Consider the following 27,988-nt stretch of genomic DNA (forward strand, 5'->3'; position numbering starts at 1 on the left):
GGCCGGCAGGTCATGTGACCCGCGCAGGGGGTGGGGGCGGCGTGGCATCATGGCGGTGGTGAGCGGTGAGCGGCGCCGGGCCGGGTCGGAGCTGGGGGAGACCGGCTGCCGGGGCCTCGACAGCGTGTGCGGTGTTTGGCGGCGGATCGGTGGCGGCCTCTGGCCCTGCCGAGGGTCCGTGTGGGTGTGAGGCCCCTCGGGCTGCGCCGGGGCCCTTCGGAGGGGCGAGAGCAAGGGAAGGCACAGGGCACAGGGGGGGCTTTGGGAGCAGGCCCCGGCCGCCGGTGTGTGTGTTGCGGGGGGAGAGGCGGCCCTTGCTCACTCTTGCTGCTTTCCTCAGGTGTTGGGGCCGGTGCCGGCAGTGCTCAGGCCTTCAGGCACAGAACGGCGCTATTCTGGCTGGTAAAAAGAGTAAAGAAGAGGAGGACCGAGAAAGATAGCCTTTGGAAGCTGTGTGAAACCTGGGAGGGGGCCACTGCAGGGAGTCCCTAAGGAGAAGAAGAAGAGGAAGAGAATAGTGACAATAAGGGAAAGAAAGGCCTGAGAGGCAGAGCTGGAGCTGGTGAAGAAGAGAGGAGATTTGGTTAAGGCATTGCCAGGAGAGGCCCTTGACAGGATCAAGCAGAGGCTGTTTATTACAGGGGTGGTACAACTGTCACAACAATTCTCCAGCACAAAGAGCAAACGTGCTGTGAGAGAGTTAAATTACAGAGCTGCAGTTTGCCTTCTGCCTCCTTCCTGTGTGTTGTTCCAGTGTGGGTTGGGCTGCAGGGCTCGCTGCCACTGCTGCTAGCCACTGGATGACCTTCCTCTCAGTGAGCAGGACCTGCTGCCTGAGAGATGTCTGGTGACAGCTCTGTCCCGTGTGACTAGGCAGCATCTTTGCAGGAGCCCCACTGAGATCCAGACACTAGCTCACTGATGCGTTGCTGAGCATGTTTTCCCACAGAAAATAAAATCTCTCTTCTTTTCAGACCTTCATCTTGTCTGTTACAGTGCCATGCTGTATTTATGATGTCCAGGATGTTTTAAAAAATGGGGGTTGGGTCTTTCTGTATAGCCATATTGCTGTTTCACTTTGATTACATTTGTTTGTAAAACTAGGGGTTTGGTTTTCTTTTACTGTCAGTATGCAAACAGCTGCAGGATGTAAAACGCACAGTGGACATTCCCTTGCCCTTTCTTGCCCTGTGTGTGTGCTGCTACCGCATAGGCAAGCAGGGCGGCTGCCTGCAAAAACCAGCTGCTGGCATCCATAGAGACATGGGATTTGTAATTCGTGGATGCTGACTTATTGCAGGGTGGGTGCTGTCCCAGGCGCTTGCAGATAGTTCTTTCAATAACTTAATAAATAAAGATTATGCCATATAAAATACAGTCACGTGACAAAGGCCCTTCTTGTTATTGACTGCTGAGTGCTAGTTACACACTTAAAATGGACGATGGTCAGCTGAGCACACAAAGACGATGGAGACAGGCACAGCTTTACTGCTTGCAGGTTTGATGTGTTTTTTCACTAAGGCAAGTCTTGACGTTTAAAGACTATTCAATCTGTTTAACAAGTCTCTGATCCTTCCTCTTTTGAACCCGATACTATTCTTTTCCTGTCAACTGTCTGTCCTTCAGCCTTCACATCTTTAGGTATTTTCTTGGGCAACAATTAAATAATGATTTTCCACTACCCACATGACTAATAATACTTAGCTGTAATAGAGAAAGGTGAGACGGGATGAGGGGGTGTGTAAGTCTTCAGCAAAGAGCTGAACATGTTGAGCAAAGTTACGGGTGTCTGGCTGCAGGCGCCCTTGTCCTGGTTTCTCATCTTTACATTTCCTTCTGTCTGTGGCTTGACCCTTGCTTATGGCTCTTGATTGCTTTCCTGCATTTGCAAACTGTAACTTCTGACAACAAACTTTCATTCTTGCTTAATCTTCTGAATTTTTGCTCACCTCCTGGGGGGAGGTGAATATGACAGGCATTTCGTTAGTCTGAACTTGTTAAAAAGGCAGCAAAGTGGGATGGCAGGGAAAGAGCAGGGAAGCATGGAGTTCAATTCTAACGCCCAGAATTAGTTTGTTTGTAGCCACCCTCTGTGTGTGGTAGCTTGTTCCAGTGGAGTGGTATGACAGTACAGTGAAACAGAACGTCGTTGCCACCGTGTTTCTGGAGTGAAGGGTAGTTGCTTGGATGCATTTAGACTGAAGTTATATTTTGCTTTTACACTAAGGATTTATCTGCATAAAGCTCTGTTTAGTTTCTGGGAGAGATCTGCATGTGCAAGGAACGTCTCCAGCTGTATCCTGTGGGTATGTGCTTTTCAGTGTAGTTTGAGACCAGTTTGTAGATGCAGAGCCGGCAGAGAACCATCTTTTTATGCACATGAGCTTCACTGAGCATAAATTGACTGCATTGCGTAGCTGTGCCATTTACCGGTGAGTGTAGCAGTAAAGTATTAATGCTTTTGTATTGATTTAAAAATTGCTTATTTAAAACAATGTTTAAAAAAGCCATTGCAAAGTGAAACTTCCAGTGCAAGCTTCATAGTGTGTATCTCAATTTGGACTTTTGGCAGCTGTAGCTCCTGCCTGGGTCCACCCTCTTTGCTGTGCAGTGCTGATCATGGCTCCTTAGGTTCCCTGAGTACGCAGGGCTTCTTGCCCAGACAGTTCAAGTCTCCCCTTTTGGGCTCTCTGTTGCACTTCTGCTCCTCTGTCATCTTATGCCAGTCTTACCACCAAGACAGATTCAGTCCTGCCTGCATCAGCTCCCTTTGGGAGCCCTTGTTCACCAGCAGCCCCAGCTCACACACTTTCTGCATTGCCAGTTTTCCCCCTGCTCTTGTGCAGCCTCAGATGAACGCCATTTCCTCCCCGGTCTCTTTTCCCAGCATCCCAGCTGGTCCCCATCTAATGACCAGCTGGTCTCCCCATTTCTTGTCCAGCTTTAGCTTTCTGCCCTTCCCTCAAAGCCTGCCCACAGGCTCCCTTGTTCTCCCGTACTCAGTCTGAGTCCTGTTCTAGAGCTGACCCCTCACGCCCCTGCAGTACTGGTTTCTCCAGGCATCTTACTGCCATCCACTCTGGTTACACTTGAATCAGCTGCTGTCTTTGCGTACAGTCAAGTTAAATTAACAGAAAAAACATTCCCTAGCTCTCAGTCTTGTAGTGACCAGAATAACTGTTTTGGGGAAAGCCCAGGATGGAGCACGGCAGTCTGACCTGGAGCCACACAGCCTGGGAGAAGCCCTTCAGTGCCCGGGAGGGCAGATGGCACGCTCCGGCACGTGGCTGGGGCAGCAGCCGTGGCTCTGGTCAGAGCTTTTCTGAAGTTAGGTTCTTTTAGCTTTGCAGGCAGTTATTACACTGTTGAAAATTGGTTTGGCTTTATAAGCCTATTAAAAGTCTGAGTCTAAGCTATTAGGTGTTTAAGCAGATTCTCTTCATCTCGCTGTGAGACTAAAACGGGGAAAGTATTTCTGTGCGGGACTGCTTCTGCCTAGAAAGAAAATTAATCGAGTGCTTGGTTAACTTGAGACAACCCCTAAAGCTGAGAAGCGAAGTTTAGCTTGGGGACCCTGATTCTGGTGCTTGTCTGGGGTCCCTGTGACAACCCGGAGAGTGGCTGGGACAGGCTGTGTGACATGCCAGAGGAGGTTCTGCTGCACTCGGTAATCAACATGTCCCTGGCAAGCAGTTACCTGTATTTTGAACAGTGTTGGGGTCTTGTTTATTCTCACCTGCCCTGGAAGGTGGAGGCAGCTGTGTTGCTCTTGGGACTAGGAGTTTTACACATTGCTAGCCTACCTTTATTCTAGAACATTTTACAGTTGCTTGTTGTTTTAAGCGTTGAGTTTGAGTCGTTTGGGGTTTGTCCCTGGTACTTGGTCTCTTGATACAGTTACAGCTTTTTTAGTGCCTGTCCTAGAGCAGACCCTGGGCTTTCCTGAGCGCTCAATAGCCTTCCTCTGTACGGTTCCTGCTTGACTGAATTTATTGTGCCCAAGGATGGCTGAGGCAATCAACCTGCCTCAGAGACACAACAGTGCTGCTGCGGCTCCTGTTAACGCTTCACCACGGAGGTGTGCTGGAATCTCCCTGTGTGATCAAGCCAGAGAAGGGCTTAAACAAAGACAATTGCTGAGACAGTGAATTTTTTTTTTTCTCTTTTTTCCCCTCCCTCCCCCCCTTATTAGAGCACAATTCTGTAGTCCAGGCTCCCCAGCAAACACATATTCCAGGAGCCCTCTGCCTTTATTTACGCTGATCATTTGTGCCACTGAGACGGAGTTATAGTCAAAACTAAAGATGCCGCTCTTCTTCCGTAAGAAGAAACCCAGTGATGATGCTCGGAAGCGCCTTGAATACCAAATGTGCCTGGTAAGCAATGCTGAGGTCTTTTCTGTTCTGTGTCTAGTCCTGGGCGCTGGGTGACTCGGTATGTCCCCTGCGTTACCAGTGATCGAGTTACCTCACCAAGACAGCAGGTCGTCTTCCTAATGTGCATCACAGAATTCCTGCTTTCGCCGTCTCCCTTTGCCCTCCCATCCACAGGTCCCCACTGTGCCACTTCCATCCCCCTCTGCCTCTGTGCTTCCCCGTAATCCTCCCTGCCCGCCTCCTGCCAGCCTGCATGTACGACCCCATCACTCCTTTCCCCTCCACGCCTCTTCACCCTGACAGATCTCCCAGTTTGCTTTTCCTGCCAAGGAACCTGTGACATCCCCTTCCCCATCATACTTGGCTTTCCCTGTGCCCCTCTTGCTTCTCATTATTACTCCTTTTCTTCCTATTGCTCAGAGGATTAACTCGTTGCAGTTTGTTTTCCTGGACTAGGATTTAGCCAGGATCCTCTGGGGCAGATCCTCAGTGGGTGGCTGTCATACCAGTGAGGTCGGCTGAGCTACCTCTCGTACAGCAGCCGCAGATTTAAAGCTGGCTTTCTGAAAGCAATCCTCCTTGGAATTTTGCCTGTCCTGTGCTCGGAGCTGTGGCGCAGTGCCGGCGTAGGGGATCTGCTGTGCTCTACCCCAGAGGCACCTGCATTTTACAAGTGACAAAATTATACCTGTTGGATGTCTGTAAGATGTTCTGGAAAGGAAGGCTTTGTTAGGTTACCAATAACGAAAGCACTGTTACCGAATTTGTTCAGTTGGAGGGTTTCTGTTCAGCTCCTGCAGGGCTGGGGAGGGATAGCTTCATCTGCCCGTTCCAGGATTAGTTCTGTATTGCACGTGCTTAGTTTAGGGTCAGGATATCCAGTTCTGAAGATTTAACAGAGGCACTAACACAAGCAGGTTTTATTGCCTCGTGCAGAACCTTTCATTTAAGAAAATAATTCCAGAGCTGCAATGCTGCTCCCAGTGAGGTTTGTCCGTTAGCAAAAAATCATTGCTGTTAGCAGCTGCATTGGATGCTGTTCATCTGAACATGGAAAACCGCTTTGGTACAGAAGCAGCAAGTCCTTACTCCCCCTTACACAGCAGAGCTGGCTCCGTGGGTCCTGTGGAAGCAAAAAGGCGATAGCAGGTTATTTCGGTCGCTGTGTGCAGCTCAGAAGAAGGTTGGGCTGCGGAGTGAGACATGCCGATGGCACAGCAGGCTCTTTACAGGCTAGGATGGCACTGCTGCTGTTCCTGGGAAGTGCCTCTCTGGTGCTTGAATGCCATCATTTCCTTTCCATATCCTTTAAGTTAAAATTGCAGAGTTGGGATGTACTTTGGTTCTTTGTGCAGAAATTCATTTATTGCACCAAAAGGCTTTTTCTGCCTTTTCTGGTTTCGTGGTTGCTTTTTCTTGCTGCAGCTGTAGCAGAACACCCTTTGCTTCTAGCACCGTCGCTGAATTACACAGCGGCAGCAGAGAACTGTAATTCCATTTTCTAGGGAGGGGGCAGGTGAGTGGTTTAGTCAATATGCAGCAAGAGATCAGGTATTTCTGCAGGGTATAATTCTCTGGATGCATATCTTCTCTCTCCAGGCAAAAGAAGCTGGTGCTGATGACATTCTTGACATATCCAAATGTGAACTCTCAGAGGTATGTTCCCTACAACTTCCAGTATCACCTCATGGGTCTGATGCCTCTGTCTGCTGCTTGTCACCAGCTGCCAGGTTAATGTCATGTCTGTGAGCCCTGGGGCAGGAGTGGCCTTGGTACCGGTCTGCTGCGTCCCGTGGCTGCCGAGCTCTGCCTTCCCAGGGGGGGCTTCTTCCTCTTTTTAGGTGGGAGATTGCCCATCCTACCCAATGCTTCAAAACCGCTTCTGTCCTGGGAATCCTTTTTCATTTAACAAGTTGGGAAGGGCAGAGTGGTCTTATACCCTCCACCAGTACCTCGGTAGCACCCTAGCTGGGGACCTCATGGCTTAATTTTGTTAGTCATGAGGGAATTTGCCAAAGGCTGACTGTTTCTAATCCTAGAGCTACCAAGTCTGCCACCTGTGGTTATTTTTCTGTATAAGTGAAAATCCCTGTTTCCAGGCTGCTGGTTAAGGATGGAAATCTCACTTCCAGCTTGGCTTCTTTTCTGGCAGCCAACTAAATTAGAAACAAGCTGTCTGATGGCGTGGGAGCAGTTGGTGACGGCTTGCCAGGCGCTCAGAGGAGACACAGCTTTTCATTCTGGCAGCCAGGCAACCCTGTTAAGCAGAAGCCCATTTCTATTTCATTGCAGGTTTTATTCAGTGTCTTACGTTTCTAAAATGTTGGTACCTGCGTAACCTTGTGTCACAGGATGCCTTTGCCTAGCGAGGTGATGGATATCGCGCTTCTGTTTGGGGGGAGATTTGGGACCATCCTGGAGAGGCTACCTGGCTGCTGTGTGGCACACAGTGGCTTTGCTGAGACTTGGGGATGTTTTGTTCAAAGATGAGAAGCCAACAGCATGTTGTGTGTGGGTTTGCAAGCTTTGTGGGACAGCCTGCAAGCCAGTCTGGGTGAAAGGGTGGCAGACGGGGGATGCGCTGAGCCAGCGCCGTTCACAGCCGCAGCTGGTCTTGCATCCCCAGCGGCTCCATTGGGATCGGTACCAGCAAACTCTGCTTTGCTCTTTCTTTTTAGCCTTTGTTGTTTCAAAAATTAAAGTGAGTTTTGTCTTAAAATTAATACTGGACAAGGGTTTGGCTGATGCTGGTTCCGCGCTGTAGAGCAGGTCACGGTGTTCAGCCGTGCCTGGCATGAGCTGAATTTGCTGGCGTCTCCCTTTTCTGACTGCCCCCCTGCCACAGAGCCTGGCATGTGCCGAGACGCGCAGGGCTGCCTGTGGCTCACCTTTCCCATTTAGCCCGCTGCGGCGTGTTTGCTGAGGCTGCAAAACCAGAGAATACATTTGTGTGATGACTAAGGGAAAATACACCTGAACTCCTGAGTCATCTGCACACTGGATATTAAATCATGCAAGACTTGAACTTCTGCCTAAACCTCAGCCTGTTCTGTGCTATGCACAACACTGGAGCATGGAAAGCCATTGCAAGCTGTTTAAATGGAAGCTAACTGGGAAGTAATGGTATCCTGGGCCAAAACTGGGGGCTGGTGATTTTAAGTATCACTTGCATTATTCATTAAAGTTAGTTATTCACGCTGTATGGGTGGGTACTGTAGAAGTGCTTACAAAGATAGTGCCTTGAGAAGCCTGACGTGACTATTTTTAAATTGGTTTTAGGTTCCTTACGGGGCCTTTGCAACTTGTAAAGTCTTGCAAAAAAAGGTAATGTTGTAATCAGAAATTATTAGATAATTCTATTATTAAGCTTCAGTATTGTAGTTGTGTTGGAAGTGACTGCATGTGGTTGTTTATATGTTGCTTGTTGGTTTGTAATGAATTTGGCCACTTGTACAATGCTACACAGAGAGCAGTTTGGGGAGGACTAATCCTGTCTGTGTGCTTTAGAGCTAACTTCTCTCATGAAAGATGACAGATGACTTTTCTTGCTTGGCCTATTTAATGATATATCACATGTAAGCAACTAGGCTCTTGTTAACAAGCAAACGTGTTAAAAGTTTGACCTGCTATGAAAATCCATTTACTATTTTAATACATCATGTGATACTGAATAACCTATTGAGCTCTTATACAGCTCCTGCAATTAAATCTCAACAATGTGCTTGTTCTAGACAGCAGTGTCTCATGTGTTCCTGTTTCAATGGGATTTTTCCTTCTCAGGTGCTGATTATTCACACAAATAATCTGACATCTTTAGTTCCAAAGTCCTGCAGCCTCTCAAGTCTCATAACTGTGAAGGTAATTGTGATTCTTAACAGTTAACCTGTAGCCTATTTTTCTTGCATTCTAGCTGCATGAAAACACACTATCCCAAGTAAATCCCTTCTGTCTATCTTCACCAAGAATCAGTAATGCCTGCCTTTCCTAGGTTTACCTCTCAGGCAGACAGATAGCGGTCACTGAGCAGTTTGTATAAAATCATAATCAGTTCCAGGATTCGTTTATCCTCTTCGTAATCACACATTTCCCCCCTCGGCAGCCTCGCACAGGGTGGTCGGTCAGGGCTGGGTGTGTTACGGGGTAGGTCCATCCCTCTTCTGCACTGGTGGGTCATTTGAATGTGAGCGGCCCTGGTGATGGGTGACCCCGTGCGATGGGGCTGTGTCGCCGTACCTGCCATATAAATTCTGAGGGCTTTCGGCTCCACCACCCGCATGCTGTGGGTCCACAGGAGGCAGAGTCATTCCAGCAGCTCACTTCTCCCCATGGAGGGAGGTCTCCAGGTGTAGTCCTGCCCTCTCCCTGTGCCAGCACCAGTGTTGGAGCAGTTCAGCTTCCATGGAGCTGTTCAGCTCACTGATCCTGCAGAAAATGTCTTTTTCTGCCAGGCTGGCTCCATGGAGAGGGTTTACCCAGTTGGCTCATTGGGTTTTGTGGAACAGCTCCCTTGGTGTCACTGCTCTCCCTTGGGTCACTGCTCTCCCTAGTCTTTTGCTTGTTTATTGATGTATAGAGGTTTGAGTTTTCAAAAGCCTTACAAGAATTATGCAGCTACGTCTCCTCAAAAACTTAAGCCGCTTTTCAAAGCCCCACTGGAAGGGAAGTAATTTTCCTTTGCTAGATAATTCATGACCTTTCATTCTTGCACCGTGACTTCTTTTCCCAACCTGGTGTGGTGAAATCATCTACTCTTCCAGGTTCTAGACCTGCATGACAACCAGCTGGCATCACTTCCTGCTGATATCGGCCAGCTGACATCTCTGCAGGTAAAAGATCTGCAGCTGCATCCCAAGTGTCCATAAAGGGCCTGTTACAGGGCAGCAAGACTATGGGGTTACTGCTAGTTTTTTATAATCATAAATTAAATGGTGGTGCTGGTATTGTCAGATCGATGTTATTGAGTGTTGCTGTTGGACTGGCTTGTTGGAGGGGGAGAGCAGGGAGGAGGAGGGTGGGTGTGCTGAATTCTGTCATCCCAGCGTAGTACAAGGGCTGCCAGTGCAAGCAGCTCGCACTGCCAAGGAGGTGCTACGAGCAGGTGGAGCTGGAGCTTCCAGTCCCATCGATTGCCTGGAATATTCAGGTTGTACCATTCTCCCTGCTGTGATTATGTTGAGAACTCAGTGCAGCGTGCCACAGTGCACTCTGAGGGTCCCCTCTGCTTCTGGGGCAGCTTTGGGTTCAGCTGCCGCTCCGCCGTGGGAGCTGGAGTTGGGGGGTGCTGCCCTGGAGGGGAGGATGCTCGGCTTCCCAGTTCCTGCCTCTGCGTTCAGCACCTGCTGCAGCTGTTGGTTGTGGATAGGGTTTCTCACCTACTAGACGTACCCTGTATCCAGGGCTTCTGGAATTTTTATTTTTTTTAACCCAGAAAGTTTTGTCTAAACCCAGTTTGTCTTTCTGGAAGTAGTCCCGACAACATAGATGTGTGGAAGGCGTGAGACTTGTATAAATATCTTGAATATCTTTTCTGTTAATACTTTAGGTCCTAAACCTTGAAAGGAATCATTTAAAATGTCTTCCACAATCTATAGGAGACCTTGCCCAGCTCCAGATGCTCAATGTGAAAGGTATGGCACATGTTTCTTGTGGGTGCTGTGGGCAAAGCACCATTTATTATCTGGGTCGTATTGAGCTGCATTAGTAATTGTTCCTTTCCACCGAGGCAAGCACCGAATGGTTTACACTGAGTGCTAAGGAAGAACACAAGAATAGTTGGCAAGGCAGGAGAAATCATATAAGCAGCAAGCATGTCAGACCTGCCCCCTCTGATGCTTTCATTCAGCCCATTGCCTTTTCTCAAGGGACAGTGGTCAGGTTATCGTGGCTGGTCCCAGCAGCTGAAAGCTCAGTGCTGTCCCTGCACCTGGGGGGCACCGAGAGTGCTGGGGGCTTGTCCCCCTCTGGAAAATTATTTAGATCAACCTAAGAAATCTGTCTGTGCAGATTCAAGTGTAAGAAGAACAGTAGTTTTGGCAGAAGCAGCTCACTAAAGCAAGCAGAGCTGTCCGTCTGGATAAACTGAATTCCAGTTAAGTCTACTGACGCCTGGAGCTCGGTCCTGTGAGCCTGTGTAGCCCCGCCAGTTGTGCACAGCCCTAACACAAAGGTCACGACTGTACCTCTTTTCAAGACTCCTGGGCATCTTCCAGATATGCAGTGCCATAAATCTGGGAGAAAAAGAGACTTTGTTACAGGGAGCTGAAACAGGGAGGGAAACTGAGGGCGAGGAATCTGAAGTGCAGCTCAGCTCACGGCTGCATCAGCAGCACCTGGCTCTGACCCCGAGCTGTGCAGTCCCACACTCAGGCCCCTTTCTCCCATCTCTGGTACTTCCAACAAAGAGAAGAAGACTCTATGTTGCACATATTCTCCTGATAAAGAGCACTGATGCAGCCCACAGCAGTAAGCTCAGCTGAGAAGGTCATTTGGGCACGAGGAGCTGCTGCTGGACCTGTGCATGGGCTGTGTGCACGTGGACCTTGCTGCCCGTTTGCCTTGGTGGGCAATGGCAGCCTTTGGAGTCCTCGTGTGACCCTGGACAGCCCCGTCCCTGTAGCAGAATGTAGGAAATGAGCCACACGTGTGATGATGGTTTGGTGTTCCAGCAGATGAGCTTGCAGAGCCCTGCTTTGGAGGGGTTAGGTAGCACTAACTGGCTGCTCTCTCTAGGTAACAAGCTGAAGGACCTGCCCGCTGCCGTGAGTGGTTTGCGGAGCCTGCGCACGCTGGACGTCAGCGAGAACGAGCTTCAGGAGCTGCCGCGGGTGCTGGCTCACGTCCGCACGCTGGAGGTGCGCAGCCAGCCGGCCACCCCTGGCTCCCCTTGGCGGGCTGTTCGCTGCTGCGGGCTGCCTCCCTTCCTGCATGCTCAATATGATCCTAAATTTCGCATAGAAAGTGAATTTTTAGGGTTTGCGCAGGACCCCCTGTCGGGGATTGTAACAAAGCTGTACGCGGCTCATGGTGTCCAAAGTAGCTTTTGCGTACCCGTGCTGCTTTGGGCTTTTCTGATCACTTTTTGCCATGGTTTTCTCATGAAAAAAGCAACACACAGGGAGTGAACCTCCAGGTGTTGCTGCCAGGGCTGTCTGAGAGCACAGACCGTGCCCGTGGGCTCCGGTCGGCTCAGCCGCTTCCCACCCAGGCTGATTCTAAATGAGCGGTGGGATATTTCCCACGAGGATTTTTTGCCTCTGTTGCCGTGACAGATCTGTGACTCATTGTCAGCCTCCAGGGGTTTCTGGCTCCCCGGAGTGCATGTCCAAAATGGGACAAGCATCGAGATTTTTATGGATGTGTCACCTGCCTGCCAAACTCATCGGTGCTAAACGGTGCAAACGTCAGACACGGGGGCTGACTCAGCCACCAGCACGGAGGATGCAGATAAATGCTTCTCCGTCCTGAACACCAAACCTTGGGCTTCTTTTGCGGTCAGTCTCGGAGATCAGGGCTCTGTGCAGCTTGCTCCCCTGTGCTTGGTAAAGTGGTTCCTTTCCTGGCCTTCCTGCTCTGCCCTTCCCTACAAGAGGCAACATTGGGTCCTTTTGGTGGTCACGGTAAGACAAACCAGCAAGTGCTCCTTCCACTCGTTCTTTGTGGTACTCCTCCCTGTGCCCTTCGCATCGCCATCCCTTCCACGCATCATGCGTAACGGCGCCAGCACATTGAAATGTAGTGGAATAATGGAAATAAAATGGAAAATTTCTGTAGTTGGGACATGCTGTGCCCTCTTGTACTTAAACACAAAGTAGATTGTTGGAAGAAGGGTTCACCGGAGTCAAGAAGACGCTCAATATGAGTTATGCATCTTGCTCAACTTTATTAGTTTCTAACGCTACTTATATAGAACCGATACACATGCGTATTCGTAAAGCAGAAATATAATTGGTTAGTAGTCTCTAAACGCGCGCGGTTCTCACACCCCTAATTATCATGACTAAAATAAGCATTCTATCCATGTAGCTAATTGTGTTGCTGTGCTTCAGCCTTGTAGTTTGTTACTCCCTATTTTCCCATACCGGTCCCTATCTTTCTTGGCCCTGCACCTGCTTTCCCAGCAGCTGTAGCTTGTTACAGCCACGACCTGTTGGCACAGCATAATGACTTGGTCTCAGGATTCAAGAATAGCTCAAGGCTACCTTTCTTGTTAACTTCCGCACAGCAACTTCAGTACAATTCTGATTACAGGCCTATTCTAATACTGGGCCTGGATTGTGCAGATCTTTAAGGCCATGCTTCTGCAGCCATTCTTCTACAGTAGATGTGTCTGCCTGGGGGGGATGTTTCAAAGGTCCCAAATAAGGGACCACAAAGTCACCTCTGAAAGCTGTCAAACGCCCAGCAGAAAGTCAATACAATCTCATGTTTGTGTCAGGATTTAGGGTAGCATGAAGCGATATCACTCCGTAAGTGAAATCCTGGGGAGCTGCAAGGATAGCTCAGTTGGACTCTGGGCCATCAGAATAACCTGGAGCTCTGTGTGTTCTCTCTTGGAGACGCTGACCCTGGATGCCTCTTCCATGACGTACCCACCACCTGACATTTGCAGTGCCGGTACAGAGTCCATTCAGCGGTTCCTCTGCAAAGGTAAGCACGAGGAGCCTGTGGGTGGTAGTGAGAACCTGGGGGACCACGCTGTGCTCCCACCAGGTGCTGTGGCACGTTCCAAGTTTGCACTTACAAAGGACAAACATCAGATCGGCTCTGCCTGGGGTGGTCCCTAGCGCTCTGCACATGTGGCAGGCTGCTCAGGGGGTCAGGTATTTTCTCCAGCAGGAGGATTAGGCGTTGTCCGGGTATGGATGCCTTGGGACAAAGACTCAGGAGTCACTCGAGGTCCCTTCTATCCTCTTTTTCTACGAGGAAGAGCCTGGGGCTTGCAGACTGATAGGTTACTAAGAGAGATATAACCAGATGGAAAACTCAGAGGACAAAGATAACGTACTGTGGATTTCAAATGCTGTATTTAATACAGACGGGAAGGTTTGGCAGAGGTTTCACGCAGGAGAAGCACCTTGCCAGATGTTGGGCTAATCCCTGAAATAAAAGGATGCTCAGAACTTCCTGTAGCACGAGCGGGAGCGTTTGCAGCCCTGCAGAAGTTGGCACGTCTGTGCCCACGTGAAGGAAGCGTGTCTCCCTGAGCACAGGGTAATTCTGATCATCCTCCTGGTGGGCTTGGGGCAGCACTATCTCCTCTTGGAGCTCCTTGCCTGAGCTGGAGGAGCTCTGGTGGGCACCCATCAGCCCGCAGGGCGAGGGGGCACAGCCGGCAGCGCTCCTCCACACCAGCCAGCCCTCAGCCATGCTGCCAGGGAGGTCTTTAAGCACCAAATGTTCTTGTTTTGTGTCTGGTACCTTCCAGAGTGTGGAATTGCCTACTACCCTCCCTCGCAGTATCTGCTCCCTGCCCCAGGGAGTGATGGAGGAGGAACGTCGGTGGATGGGATGGACAGGGCAGTGCAGAAATACCTGGAGGAGGAGACTGAGTGGCAGGTGAGGCTGCACCGCCTGTGAAGTTGTACGAGAGGGGTTTGGATTTGTCTCTCGACTCTTATCAATGGATCTTACAGCACTTGGGGCAGTCACCTTCCCTCCCACCCCGGGATGTGTCTTTTGGGATCAAGAGAGCATCGGTGCTCAGAACCAGGCATAGCACGGTGGGCATGGGTGGCTCATCTCCTTCCTGGGCGTTAGGGATGGTGTTACTGCTGCGGGCTGCTGGAAGACACACCACAAAGCACTGTCCCATCCTGGAAAGCAACGATGCAGTCCAGGGACAGGGTGACAGTGTGATGTGGTGTGACATGGTAACGCCAGTATTTTTGGGGGGACAGCAAACTGCAGAAGAACCTTGTGATTCCCAGCCAAGTGCTAGACATGTTCAGCCCTACATGGGAAAGGTGAGGTTGGGCATTAGTTAGGATAAGCTGTGCTCATTCCTGTGCTGTTTGGCAAGTAGAGAGTAAATTTCTTTGTCCCTCGAGAAGCATGAATGGCCGGACTTGGTGCCTGTGTTAATCTTCTTGTGTCTTTGGCTGATGTCTTTACTCAGTTAGAGGAAGATATAATGTGGGCTAATAATATGTAAAAAAAAAAAATACTGCCTCTGGGAGTAAATGTCTGCTGATATTGCTTATTTTTCAGAACAAATTCTTGGATTATGAGAAGAGGAAGGTAAGGATGAACGCCTGCAAATGCTTTGTCTGCACTGTAGGTCCGCCTCAATTTCTTGTTTTCCATCCCTTTATCTGTTTTTTCAGCCAAGGCTGAATACTTTGAGAACTGAATTCTTGCAGAAAAACCCCCAAAGCCACTCAGTCCTCCTGCAGGAGACAGTGAGAGCGTGGGGGAATCTGTGACTGACTCACCTGACGAGCCGCACTTCGAGTGAGCGGTTCCAGTTTAAATCGCTCTGTGTTTGCAGAGTTGGAGCCGGGGGCTTTCACACCAGGCGGCTTTTTTTCTTGCCTCTCCGTGCTGAAAGCTCGGCTGGTTTTTCACGTAAGGCGGGCAGATGTGTGAGCAGTCCGTGCACACAGTGCTCAGTCTGTCCCTGTCCCACACTCCAGCCCCTCCGTGACTGCTCCCTTGGCTCTCTGGCTCCCAGAGCTACTGCTCCAGCTCTCTCCTAGCATTCCTTCTTTCTGTCCTCCGCTCCCCTCACCTGGCTGCGTTTTCAGTTTTACTTTTTTCATTTCACTGCTCGGTGTCTCTTCCCTCGTGCAAGGCTCACTTGGAGACAAGCAGAAGCTCCCGTCCTGTGGTTGACTCTGCCTTTGGCTGGAGCTGCTCGGAGCTGGCTGCTGCCTTCACCCTTGTCCTCAGCCAGGGGTGTCCCTTGGCCCCCCGGGAGGGGACACAGCTTCCCGCTGGGCTTTCCGCCGGGTGTTCACACGGGCTGTTGCAGTTGTAGGGGTTGATGCCCAAGGACTTTGGCTTCGTGACTGTGAAATGAGCGGTGGGGAGCAGCAGCTTCTTCTTCACAATTTTGGGGTTCCTAAGGAGAGAAGATTTCCACCCCCTAGCCAAGCCTCCTGTTTGCCATTGGGCTTGCTTTCTCCTCAGGAGGGTTACTCTGCCTTGTTTTACATTTTTGCCAGAATTTGTTCTTGTTTGGGAAGGAGCGGAGCCAGCAGCCTGTTGATCTCTGGCATTCATCTTTCTTCTTACTCCTCTCAGGAAAAAAAAATGCAGGAGAAGCTGGAGTTTGAGCGGCGCCTGAACATGGGGCAAAGAGAACACGCGCTGCTCGTTCAGCAGATCAACAGCCAGAAGGATGAGATGCTGCAGACCGTGAGAGAGGTGGGTCTCCTCTGGACCGGTCCCGTATGAGATGCTGCCTTTCCTCAGCTGACCGCTGTCTCCCTGGTTCTCTCTTGCTCTGGCTTAGGACCAGCTGCGGCTGGAGGAGGGTCTGACAAAGCACCAGCGCTGTCTGGAGGAGGAGCGCCTGAAGCTGTTGCAGCAGCTGAAGCAAGCGGAGCAGGGCATTGCCAGCCGTATCCAGAAGCTGCTAGAGGACAACCAGAGGTAGGGTCCCAGGGTGTCTTGCAATGATCCCTGCCCCTTGGAGGCTCGTGCTATTTTATCCCGTTCTGAGCAGTTCGTTTTGCCCTTTCCCAGTGTTACGGAGCTGGTCAGGATAGATGTCTCTAGGAGGTCCCTTAGCTGTTGAATTCCCAATGTCCCATTTCAAGGAAGTGGGATTTGATCATGCAACCTTAAAAAACTGTGTTTCACACATAAGTGTGCTGTTGGAGTTTTGCAGTGCTGTGGAAAAAATGTGAATTACTCATGGAAGGTACATATTTGAAGGTACCACAGCTGGATCTGCTGGCTCTCCTGCCGGGCCGGTGCTGACGCGAGGTCACCAGCCTGCTAAAGCTGCTCCTGGTGCACGAGAAGCAAAGCCTTGTCCTGCCCACTGTGGGAGCAGGAGGTTGCCCTGCTCAGCTTATTGAAAACCTCTTCTTTTATCTTTTCTTAGGCAAAAACAAAGTTCAGACATTCTGAAATCCTTGGAGAATGAGAGGTGAGTCTCCCTGAAATGAGCTCTTGTAGAAAAGGGGCGAGAAGCTGGAAGGAGGGCTGGGACCTCCTGTTCAGAGCCACCAGTCTGAATCCACCTTAAGTCAGGGGAGGTTCATCTCATCCCTGCAGCTGGTTCTGGTCGGTGTCAGAGGCAGGACACCGGGCTAGATGTGTCTGGTCTTACCCAGTCTGGCAAACCCAACAGGACGGTGATTTTACCTCTTGTTCATCTCTGCATGGTCCTGGCTGAGGAGTCTGGCAACAAAACCCTGTGTCCCACTGCCGAGGACCAACAGACCAACTACATCTGTTGGGAAGCAAGGCATTTATGAACACGGTCCAGTAATTTGTACATTTTGGAGGAATACACTGAGAGCAATGCTGCCGTTCAGCCAACACTCTGCGCTGGCTTTGCCACCAAAAGGGGTTGTCCCCTCTCTCCCCTGCCTATATGCTGCCCCCTCCCTTCAGCCCACTGTGCTGTGGCTCAGTAAATGGGATGGGGACACTGACCTGGCTGGAAATAATCCCTTTGCATGTCAGAGAGTTTTCCAGCCACACCAGTTCCTGGTCTGTTAGGTGGTGTTGTGTGTGTTTGTGCCGGGATGAGGGCAGGGGAGGTAGGAATGGAGGCCAGGTGGCTGCTGTCGGTGGCACTGCTCAGGTAGGTCAGCTTTACAGTGCTCATCAAGCTTCAGGAGGAAGGAAAGCAAAAACAGGGACAGACGCCGTGTTTGCTGAGAGTGTATACATGTTGCATAGATGTGTTTCTCAGAAGGATCAGCTTTCCAGTCGAAGAAGTAATTGTCTCCATGATTTTCAGCAAAATTGTTGCTGTCTCCCATAGACTTAGAGGTTCCTTACCAAGGAAGCACTGAGACTTTTGTGCTGCTGGGATGCACGTGGCTTTCCGAGCAGGTGGCGGGGTGGATCTGCCCAGCCTCTAGGCTCTGAGCTGGGTGAGCAGGAGAGAAGGGAGAGGGTGCTTGTTCAAAGGAGCGGCTGAATTGTTCTTGGTTGTTTGGCAGAATAAGGATGGAACAGCTGATGGCAATAACACAGGAGGAGACAGAGCATCTACGCAGAAGGGAAGTGGCCGGTAAGTCCAGACAACTCTTTGGGGTGGTCAGGTGCAAGCAAAGACCCGGTTCCCCTGGAGATGTGCTGAATCAGTGACAGCCACACGGGAGGTGCTTTGTCAGGCACACGTTCTTGGCGCGTTCCTTGGTGCAGTGGAGCAGAGCGGCAGGGGGTAGCGCTGCATGTGTCCCACAGCTGACCCACCTCCAGCTGACTGCTGCTTCTCCTTGAGGTGCAAGCTGTGCTCCCTGTGAAGCTACAGCATCACACACGGTGTTTGTGAGGCTGGGTGTAAGCACACAAAGTGCTTTGTACTTCAGAGGTACCAAACAGACGTTAGCTGGTGGGGTTTGTGAGACGGTGCGGGGGGGAATGGTGCTGGGGAGCCTTTTCTGCCCGTGGTGACCATGAACAGATCTACTGGGGTCTCAAGGGAGATGGTGGGTGTGTTGCCACTGCGAGGACGGATTACTCACAGGGGGACAGGCAGAGCTGCACCCGTCTGAGGATGGGTAAGCAGGAACCGGGCTCCTCTGAGCACTGGAGAGATGCAAGCCCAGGCAGAGTGGAGTTTGCTCAGGTAATTCCACTATAAGTTGTTACGGTTCTTGCAGCTGAGTGAATCTGCTCTGAAATAAGGAAATGGACAAAGCAGGGTCGGGCTGGAAATGAGGGAGAAGGCACTGTTAGTTGCAAGTGCTTGTAGCAGTGGTGGCACATGGGTGCCTCTTCTAGACACCCACTTCTGGTGCAGACTGACGGCCCTTCTGTCTCCCAGCTGCCATGCAACAAATGCTGGCCGAGAGCTACAAGAACAAGCTCATCCAAATGACCTACGAGTCTCGTCGGCAAGACCTGGTCAACCAGGCGTGCTCCAGGTATGGTGGGAGGTGTCTGGGGCTGGTGGCACTGTTGTAAAGTCCCTTTTTTTCCAGCAGTTCCCAGTGTAATTCCCATAGATACACCCAGGAACTCCTGCAGCTGCTGGAATGCGGCTGTGTAAGAGCAGGTGACCACACAATTCAAAGAAACCATCAAACTTGATTCAGTGAACTGCCTTCTGGCCACAAGAATATGCATGTTAATCACACTTTGGATGAACTATCACTTTTTTAAGCTCTTTATTTTACTTTGAACATTCTGCTAAATATGGAGGATGAAATTAGACTGGTCTTCCCGTTGTGTTAGCCAGTTCAGTATCAAACTCTAGCACAGAATTCCTTTCCTCACCTCCTAGGGTTGTCTCAAGGGTGCTGTTTGTATCTAAGTAGGACTTACTGCATTGCTATAGGTACAGAGAGCGTTCTGGCTTGCTCTGTTTACAACAAGGTGGGAAACTATAATCTGGCATTGAACAGAAACAGCCTTGCGTGCCTGTGAGCTGCCCGACAGCGGGCAGCCAAGGTCCTGCCTGCGTGTGCGGGCAAGGTATGGCCACGTTGGCTGGATCTCCTCCATCAGCACGCCCTTCCCGGCGCAGAGTACCAACCACGAGTTCTCACCACCTGAGCAGCTTGCTGAGGCTTGTCTGGACTTCAGGCTGTGCACGTGCAGCCAGCGGTGCTTCTGCTCTGGCTTGGTCTGTGGGGCAGGTTTGGTTTGGCTGTGGGGAAGGAGGTGTTAAATCTGTCAGGCTTCAGCTGCGCAGCACCATGGCCCTCGGCCCTTGTTCGGTAACCAATGTCTCCATTCCTGGATTCTCTGTTGCCTGTTTTCCCTCTTGTTTGCACCAAGAGTCTCAGACCCAGCAGTAACTCCATGGCAAATCCATCTTCTTGCAGCCTAGCAGAGATGGATCAGAAGTTCCAGCAAATCCTGGCTTGGCAACAGCTGGATCAGAACAAAGCTGTCAGCCAGATCTTGCAGCAGGTAGGCAAGGGAGCCAAAGGCTGTCGGGGGGATCGAGGGAAAGCGACTGCACGCAAAAGCGGGATCAAGAGTGGATCACAGGAGCAATGGTGGTTGGGCTGGGCTGCGTGCGAAAGTTATTTTAATGCTGTGTGCTGAACTGTGAGAGTCTCTGGTAGAGATGAACCTGAGGGCTCTGCAGCGCATTTTCAGAAGCGCTGGGCAGCCGTGCCCTGTTGCACAGCCTGGGTGCTCAGTGCTGCTGAAAACCAGAGCGGAGTTCATGCAAAGCGTTCAAAATGCGTGTTTGAAGGACATGAGTATAACTCTTGTGTCTGTCTGTAAAGTGGGTTTTATCTTTTGGGGCTCCGGGATGTAATCATGATGCTGTTGCAAGCACTGTTCATGAGCTGCTGCAAGGGCGCAGAGTTGCTGAGCCCTTTTGCAGCTGCATCAACAACCCCACTACGCAGGATTTTGCCTGTCCCTTAGATTGAGATGCAGAAAGCTGCCTTCGAAGCTCTCCAAGTGAAGAAGGATCTTATGCACAGGCAGATCAGGAACCAGGTGAGTCAGAGGAAAGAGCAACTAGCTACTCAGCTCATACCGCCGCTCGGTGAGACACTTCCGAGGAAGATCGAGGTGCTGTGAGCGTAGAGCAGAGCTGGTGTATGGCTAAGAGCTCTGCAACCAAGCGTTGAGCCGTGCCAGTTAAACCACAGTCTCCCAGCTCCATAGGAGGGTGTGTGGATGCAGGTTTTAGGTTCGTGGAAGCAATGGAATTGCCATTGCTTCAATCTTCTCAGCGCTAATGGGGATGAAGTGCTGGAGAGTGGTCACTAGAGGACAGACCGGCATTGTCTCTGTGGGGGTGATGGGCAAGCACAAGGGCAGTTTCCTTCAGGCTGTGTACTTAGCAGGGCTGCTGTTTCCCCATGAGTCCGCTGCATCTCCATCCAGCACATCAGAACTGCACCTTGAGCCATAAGTTCGCCTTTTCTTTCCCATGCTCAGCCTGCCTCTGAGCTCCATTCTGCAGAAGGCACAATGCGATAGTTGGGGCGGGGGAGCAAGAGCTGATGCAGAAAGTCATAGTGGATGGTGCCCAAAGATGGGAAAGTAGCAATGGTTGGTGCCCAAGGATGGGAAAATGGTGGTGGCTGGTACCCAAGGATGGGAAGGTGGTGGTGGCTGGTACCCGAGGATGGGGAAGGTGGTGGTGGCTGATGCACAAAGATGGGTGGCTTGTTTCTGGCACAGTGCTCCAGAATCTTCCCTCTCCTGATCTGAAACTACCAGAAAGATCTCAGTTCAGGAGTTGGTGGATAAGCTTAAGGGGTTGGATCTACTGAGTCACCCAGTGACTAGTCTCTCCTAGAAGCCTGTGGATTGTGCATGGAGAACCCAGGAGATAAGCCTAACGACTCTCCATTGCTTGAGTTCGCTTGCACTTGCTCTGTAAGCAAAGAGTGGTTGTTCCACGATACCATGGCTGGACCTTTTATGGGTGAAATCCAGCCCACCCCAGCAGCACCCTGCAGGGCAGCGAAGGGGCAGGAGCCCTGGGTGCCACCTGCTGCAGAGCCCTGGTGTTGGCAGGAATTTCGTGGTTGGGGGCACACATTAAGCAGCGTGGCCTGGGGATGGTGGATGGCCTGGGAATGGTGGGTGGCCTGGCAGATATGTGAGCTGGGCTCTCATTTTGGCTTTGCTGTGGGATATCGGGCAACTCACTTCACCTCTCTGTGTCTCAGTTGCCCCACCTGAAAGAGCATGTATCATTATGGGATTTGCTGGAGCATCTAGGAACCAGGACCCTTCCCCAGTTCATCTGCAGTTTGAGCAGCAGTGCCGGGAGGACTTTGACAATCAGTTGCTGCCTTCCAGAGTGGCTACAAAAGGCCAGGCTGAACAAACTGGCTGCAGTGTGCTTCTAGACTTGAACAGAAGGTGCTTAGAGTAGAGAGACAATTAGAGAGCAGGGGACACAGCTCCTCAAGCTAAAGACGAAGAGCAGCCCTAAGAGCGTGCATCATGGCAGGGCATCAGCAGGTTCCCCAGGCTTCTGGGCAGCTCTGCAGTGCCATCCCTCCCAGGGCAGCGGTTAGACCTCTATTTAAAAGAGCATAAACTAAAGTCTTTTCAAATGTCAGTAAAAAATGTTTCATCTTCTGTTTAGATTAAATTAATAGAAACAGAGTTATTGCAGCTGACACAGCTGGAGTTAAAGAGGCAAGAACTGGACACAGAGACGCTGCAGGTATGTAGGGCGCTGGGGCTGCCCCGCCACCCTCTCTCTGCTCTGGGATCGCAAAAGCTCCACTTGCTTCTTTTGCTCCTTGCAGTTTCCAGACGGTTTTATGATTAGTCAGAAGGGTACTTGCCCGCAGGACACCACAAAACCCTCTTTGTTGTTGTAACATGGGAACGTTGCTGCTGCTCCTAAACATCCCGATGCATTTTCAGGGGAGAGACAAACCAGCCAGCCCTGGTAGCAATGGGCAGTTCCAGGTTTACTGGGTGGGGAAGGATTTTGTGATCCAGTTGTTGGCATCGCATGTCTTCTTGCCTTTCTGTGTTGCGTTTTATTTTTAAATACCCGCCAGTGATGGCTGTCAGCTCTCCCCCTTCATTTCTAAGCCTTGACTCCCAGGCTGCGCTGCCCCACCATCCCACCGTTCAACAGGCTGATTTCATCCGCAGTCACACATGGAGGAACGTCGAGCTTGGCTTAAGCAGCTTGGCTTTAACTTTTGTTGTTACGCCTTTGCATCAGCTGTTTTCTTGTGTGTGCTGTTTGCCAGGTTAGGTCACCTGTTTAGTCAGGCTGGAATCGGTAGCAAACAGCGCGTACTTTCCGAGAGCAGCGCACGCAGCAGGCTGGTAAGCGTTGATTTACAACAGGGTTGCCTCCAAGCCCTGCGCTGGACACGTTGAAGTGTCAGCTTTGGGTTATGCTACCTCAGCTCTGCAGCTCCTCTGTACAGCGCTGCCGTGTTGGTGGGGACCACCCAACGTTCCTGCAGGGACGGCCAAGGAACCCCAGGCAGATGTAGTTCACGTGGCACTGGACTTGGGTGGTTCCAGTTAGTGAGCAGCACAGGAGCTCCAGGGCAGGGCAGAAACCCAGGCTCAGCCCTGGTACCCACCTGCAGCCCAGCAGGCAGCACAGTACATTTGCAGCTTCATCACTGGATGCTAAGAAACCAGGGATCCACATCTTCATCCACCTGCAGCCCACGGGCTCCCTGCGGGGGCTGTGGCAGTGCCCACGCAGCGCTTTGGCAGAAGCTTTTCTGCAGTTGTGCCTCATCCCTCCCGTGCCGCAGGCAGCTGCTTCCCCCTGCCCCCCGCCAGGATACAGGTGCCGTAGTAACAAACTTAAAAAATTATTGGAAAGTGGGAACAGCCAAAGACACCCTGCGAAAGGGAGGTGCTTACACAAGTTTCTCGCAGGGTCAGTCGGGGAGAGAGCAATGGTGGCGGGGTGTCCACGGTGTGGGCTCATCTCAAGGGTAGCCAAAGCTGCCTGGGTTTCTTGGCTGGAGCAGCTCCCACGCGTCATTACTTGTCCCTCTCACCTCGGCCGGGGTTCTGATGCTTCCTAGATGAGCTAATGGTGGGCTTTGCCTGTGAGAGACTGTCCTCCTGCTTAAACACCCCGGGTAGGGTCCAGGTGCTGCTCAGGGAAGGTTTCCCCACACTCCTTGAGGAGGTCAGCCTTCTAGCAGCATCCTTATCCCTTTTTTTCCATGGACATCTGCAGTCCCTGTGGCTGATGACTGCTGGCTTCTGCTCAGGTAACGGTCCTCCCAGCTGCTATGAGCAAGCTGGGACAGGACCACGCAGAGATGCCACAGGTCTGACATCCCTGCGGTTATCAGCCTCCTCATTTCCCAGCGGTGTGGCTGCAGCGATGCCTTACCTTGCCCTGGTACCCGGTGGTGCCTGGTGCGAGACCCCGGTGAGAGCAAGCTGCCCAAAGGCACGGGGAGCTCACTTCTGGCCTCCCCCGCGTGCCTGCAGGCTTCTAGACCTCCTGTCAGGTGGTCCTTAGTTGGGGAGGGGGGCTGCGAACACTTGTAGTGCCACCGCCTGAACTGATGGAGTGATGCAGAGCTGCTGCAGCCAGCGCGGTCTGGGGGTGCCCGGGGTGTGCTGGGGGGGGGGGCAGGTAGGGGATAATGGCAGAAACGGGTTCGGCTGGGGTCTGCCATGCCAGCTACTGGGGGGATCCCAGCTACTGGGGGGCTCCAGGCTGTCTGCTCGGCTGGGCTGAGTGCCTGTGGAGCCCAGAGCTTCCCCCTCTGATGTGAGCATTTTGGGTACGGTAAGTGCTTTGCTGGACGTGGGGGCAGGGTGGTTGCTGGCAGCCGGGTGGTGCGGGGATGGGGGTGCCAGAGTCCTTCCCTTGCAGGGGGTGATCGCAGAGCAACGGCAAGCGCTTGGCTACCTGCTGCAGCAGCTGCTCAAAGAAAAGAAGCAAAGGGAAGAAGAACTGCGACAGATACTGGTAATGGAGGCTTCTCACTGGGTGCTGTAGATGAGAAAGCACTGGGCTGACTGCGGGGAGAGTCTGGTGGTCCGCAGGGGCATAAAGGGGAGCAGAGGAAGGCTTGGAGTTGTGTCCAGCTCCAGAGACTTAATTTAACTTCAGAAAGTGCTAATGAGAGCTCTTGGGGACGCAGTTAGTGGCACTCGCCGCTGCAGCATGAGGCACCATCGCCATCAGTCTTCCCCGTCAGAAGAGTTGTAGGGGGATGAACGCAATCCCGCCTCGGTCCTGCGTGTGGGCTTGTCATCCCAGAGACCTGCAGGAGCCTGAGCTTCAGGAGACCAGGCTCCAGCATCTGGGGCAATGTGAGCGGAGGGGCTGCACAGCCCTAGGCTGGCTGGGGGGGGAGGGGGCGTCAGGGTGGGGCCAGCCGGCAGAAGGTCAGAAATGCCTGCCTGGCCGTAGGTGTGCCTGTCGAGCGCTCTGAGCTGGCCCTCCGCAGGGTTTCCCCCCTACACGTCCGACTCGAGCATCCCTAAATACCGCTTGCGACGTTGCCTCGGGCTGTTGAAGGAACGCTTGCGACGTTGCCTCGGGCTGTTGAAGGAACGAGTTTCTTTTTCAGCTGGAAATGGAGGCAAAGAGCGAAACCAAACAGGAGAACTACTGGCTGATCCAGTACCAGCGCCTGCTGAACCAGAAGCCACTCTCCCTGAAACTCCAGGTCGCTGCCGCAGTTGATGCTTTCACCGTCGCTCTGCTTCGCTCTGCAGTTGGGGGGAGTGCGGGCAGCCCTGCCTGGGCCCGCCGGCGCAGCTAAGGCAGGGAGTGGGGGGGGGCACAGACCCCTCGCGCAGGGTGACAAGCCGGGGCAGCCCCCGGGGTGCAGTGAAGCCATCGTGGCACCCAGCGGCCCCCCTGTTGTTCCTGTGCAGTGGAGGTTGTGGGGAGCTGCCATCCCACCATCACGCTGCTCGGCAGGAGCAAAGGACTCCACGTGCCTTCCAGGCAGGGCTTTTTGTTCCAGCTAAATGCCCAAACGCCTCTGCCTGGCTCCCCAAATTCCCCTGCAAATCCCCCCGAGTGCAGCAGCTCCTGTCGTTCCTGCCCCGACGTCCTGAGCTGGGACTCTGCTGCTAAAATACTCACGGGGGTGGCCCAGGGATGGAGCTGGGCTCTGCCCGTGCTGCAGCTCCAGTTTGCAAAGCAGGTGCTCTTGCAGACATCGGCTGCCAAAACACGGTCTGTTCCATCCTTCCCAAAACACAGCATTTGGAATTGTGCTCGTAGAATTGTTGCTCCTGCTGCTGGGCTTTCGGGCTGTAGTGTCTTCAGGGGTGCAGAACTCTCCGGAGCGGGGCAGAGGGCAGGAATGAGCACGGTGCCCGCTCTTGCTGCTGCCTGTCCCCGTGCCTTTCCCCGAGAGCGAAGTCTGGGAGCTCACTTTGTGTTTTGCAGGAGGAGGGCTTGGAGCGGCAGCTGGTGAACCTTTTAATTGAGCTGTCTGCTGAACAGTACGTGCCAGTCTTTGCACACCATCGAATATCCTTGCAAGCACTCAGCACCATGACTGCCGGTGACCTGGAAAAGGTACGAGACAGCAGATAAACAGTGCAGGGCGACACCGGCTGAACGTGCCCTTGCTCCGAGCTGGGCTGTGCCCGTGGCGGGGCTGGCAGGAGGGAGTGTTGGTGCTCCTGGTGTGTCACCCCCCAGCAAGGAGAGGTGCCACTGCTGCTCTGTGCCCCGTCCCAGCCAGCAGCAGCTCTCCCAGGGCGCTTGCAGGGTGAGCTGTAGCTTGGCTTTGGCCTTCGGCATCCTGCAAATGCTCTTTGTAGTAGAAATGGCACCAGGGCAATCCCCTTACCTGGCTTTGATGCCTGATGGAGGTGCTTCCCTTGGCATGGCCAGGTCCTGCCAGCGAGGCCCAAGAGTTTGCAGTGTCCCCTGCGGGACACGAGTCCCCTTTCCCCTCCGGGAGCTAACAGCTCTCCCCTTGCACCACAGATCGGCGTGACGGAGGCTGGCCTGCAGCGTGCCATCCTCAAGCGAGCTCAGGAGGTCCTGGCTGTGGCCAGGACAATCCCAGGTACCACTAGTTCTTCTCTGCCTGGTCTCTGACGTATTTTACACTCGCAGCAGGTACCTGAGCCTTGCGTCGGGAGATACGCAGGGCCAGGCTGCGCTGTCAAGCTGCTCCCAATATATGTAAAAAAATACGACTTTCTGATGTAACGGAGCCCAAGCGCCTACCTGCTTGTAGCCATCCCCTGCATGGTGGGTGGGCGGGAGCTGAACGGCTCTCCTGGTGCTCAGACCTCCTGCTTGTGGTTGCAGAGCTGCTGAGGACAGTGAGCGAGGAGGTCCCTGCCGCCCCGGAGCCCAGCGCTCCCTTCGAGGAGCTGCTGAGCCCTGTGGTCCCGACGGCTCCACCGCTGCAGTGGGATGAGAAGAAGTCAGAGTGCGTTGTCTGCATGGAGCAGGAGGTGAGACCCTAGCACCAGTGCAGTGCTGGAGCAGGGGGTGGGGTGAGGGCAGCATCCAGCACGTCCCCCCGTATCCGTACCCCCAGCCTGGCCCTGGGCCGTGCCTGGGTGCTCATCCCTCCAGCTCCCCAGCACAGCCTGGCTCAGGCATGAAAGCAGAGAAGGAGGCAGGGCTCCTCATGGGCTTGGGAAGGACCTTGCCGAGCTCCTGAGCCCGTCTGTGCTCGCAGCAGCTGTGGGGAGCATTCGCAGGGCTGTCCTGCCCTCGGGCCCTTTGCGCTCACTGTCTGTGCAGCGCAGCCCCTCACATGCGCCCAGCCCCATGCCTGGGGACGGAGATGGGGGTGCAGGGTCTGCCTCCCGTGCGGTGACACCCCCTGGCTGATCCCCATCTCCTCCAGCCTGGTTTCCTCCCACGTGGTGCTGGGATGAGCGTTCTGGGACAGCAACAGCCTCTGTGCCCTCTCCTGTCTCTTCCCCCAGACCCAGATGATTTTCCTGCCCTGCGGCCACGTCTGCTGCTGCCAGACCTGCTGCGAGCGGCTGCGCACTTGCCCCCTGTGCCGCAAGGACATCGCCCAGCGCATCCGCATCTTCCACAGCGGCTAGGCAGGGTGGCGGGAGGTGAGGCTGCCCGGCACTGCCTCCGGCACCCCTGCCCGGACCCACGGCCCTGTTTACTCCGTGTCAGTATTAAGCAGACACTCGCCCAGCATGACCAGCACTGCCCTCCCCGTGCACGGCCCCCAGCTGGCTGCACCCAGGGGTCTCAGCAGCCGCCGTGTTCCCCGATGGCTTCTCAGCCTCTGCCTTGGGTTCCTTCTTCATCTGCGTCCTCCCCTCCTGCCTGCCCGCCCAGCATCCCTTTGCCTGGGGGCACTGGGTGATGGAACTGGGGGCACCCATGGCCCCTCCTCTCTGGCTCATGTATTTGCCTTCAGAAACAGCCCTGGCTCAGCAGGGACACGGTCGGTGCCGTCTCTGAAGCCGCTGTGACCTCGCAGCTCCTGCGCTGTGGCCAGGGCACTGCTGCGCTCCTGCGCTGTTGCCCAGAGCTGGGTGACTCTCCTGCGGGAGGATTCAGCTGGGGCGTGTGATGCTGTGGAGTGCTGATGGTGCCTTGACCCTTGGTCATGCCAGAGGCCTGGGGCTTCTGCTCTGGCGACCCCTGGCAGTGTGTTAGGGGCTGCAGCCACGGGCAGCAGGTGCCAGAGCAGAGCAAGGAGCTCCCCCACCCCTCATTTGTGCTCCTGTGGTAGGGGAAAGTCTGCAACAGCCCCAGCTCCAGGACTCAGGGTGGGGGGATCCAGCGTGGCCGGAGGAGCCCGGTGCCATCCCTCATCCCAAAAAACACGTGTTGGGAGCAGAAAACCTTGCTGCCGCCCAACAGCCTGCACGAGTCCGGCACTGAGCGGGTGGGCTGGGGCTGTGCCCAGTGCAGCTCTGCATTGCCTCTGTGTATTGGCGTGCAGGTAGTTCTCCATCATCATTAATAAGTAACGAGCCCAGTCTTGTCTTTTTGTCTCTTGACCTTGAAGTATAAAATGCATAAGCCGGGTTCCACCGCAGCCCTTCCCCCGGGAGAAGCTATTAAAAGCAGCTGGTTTCTG

General features: G+C 53.0%; 1 protein-coding gene across 8 annotated transcripts; it reads left to right on the forward strand.

Moving 5' to 3' along the window:
• LRSAM1 (leucine rich repeat and sterile alpha motif containing 1) lies at positions 1–27,988 on the forward strand. 8 transcript variants are annotated; one of them, XM_037399742.1, is made up of 25 exons: positions 1–58; positions 4,193–4,376; positions 5,976–6,032; positions 7,656–7,700; positions 8,157–8,234; positions 9,134–9,202; positions 9,919–10,003; positions 11,106–11,227; positions 12,932–13,022; positions 13,801–13,931; positions 14,583–14,612; positions 15,618–15,740; positions 15,829–15,968; positions 16,426–16,470; positions 17,498–17,568; positions 18,328–18,427; positions 19,331–19,418; positions 19,890–19,964; positions 21,577–21,657; positions 23,815–23,910; positions 24,518–24,616; positions 25,351–25,482; positions 25,900–25,981; positions 26,230–26,378; positions 26,862–27,988. In XM_037399742.1, exons 2-25 carry the CDS (start codon positions 4,305–4,307, stop codon positions 26,985–26,987), a joined length of 2,187 nt encoding a protein of 728 aa, XP_037255639.1. In that variant the 5' UTR covers positions 1–58; positions 4,193–4,304; the 3' UTR covers positions 26,988–27,988. The 8 variants fall into 8 exon arrangements, with proteins under 8 accessions (XP_037255639.1, XP_037255638.1, XP_037255637.1 ...); XM_037399741.1 differs by having other exon boundaries at positions 7–65; XM_037399740.1 differs by lacking the exon at positions 1–58 and adding an exon at positions 72–174.

The sequence above is a fragment of the Falco rusticolus genome, chromosome 9 (assembly GCF_015220075.1).
Source record: "Falco rusticolus isolate bFalRus1 chromosome 9, bFalRus1.pri, whole genome shotgun sequence".
Classification (NCBI taxonomy): Eukaryota; Metazoa; Chordata; class Aves; order Falconiformes; family Falconidae; genus Falco; species Falco rusticolus.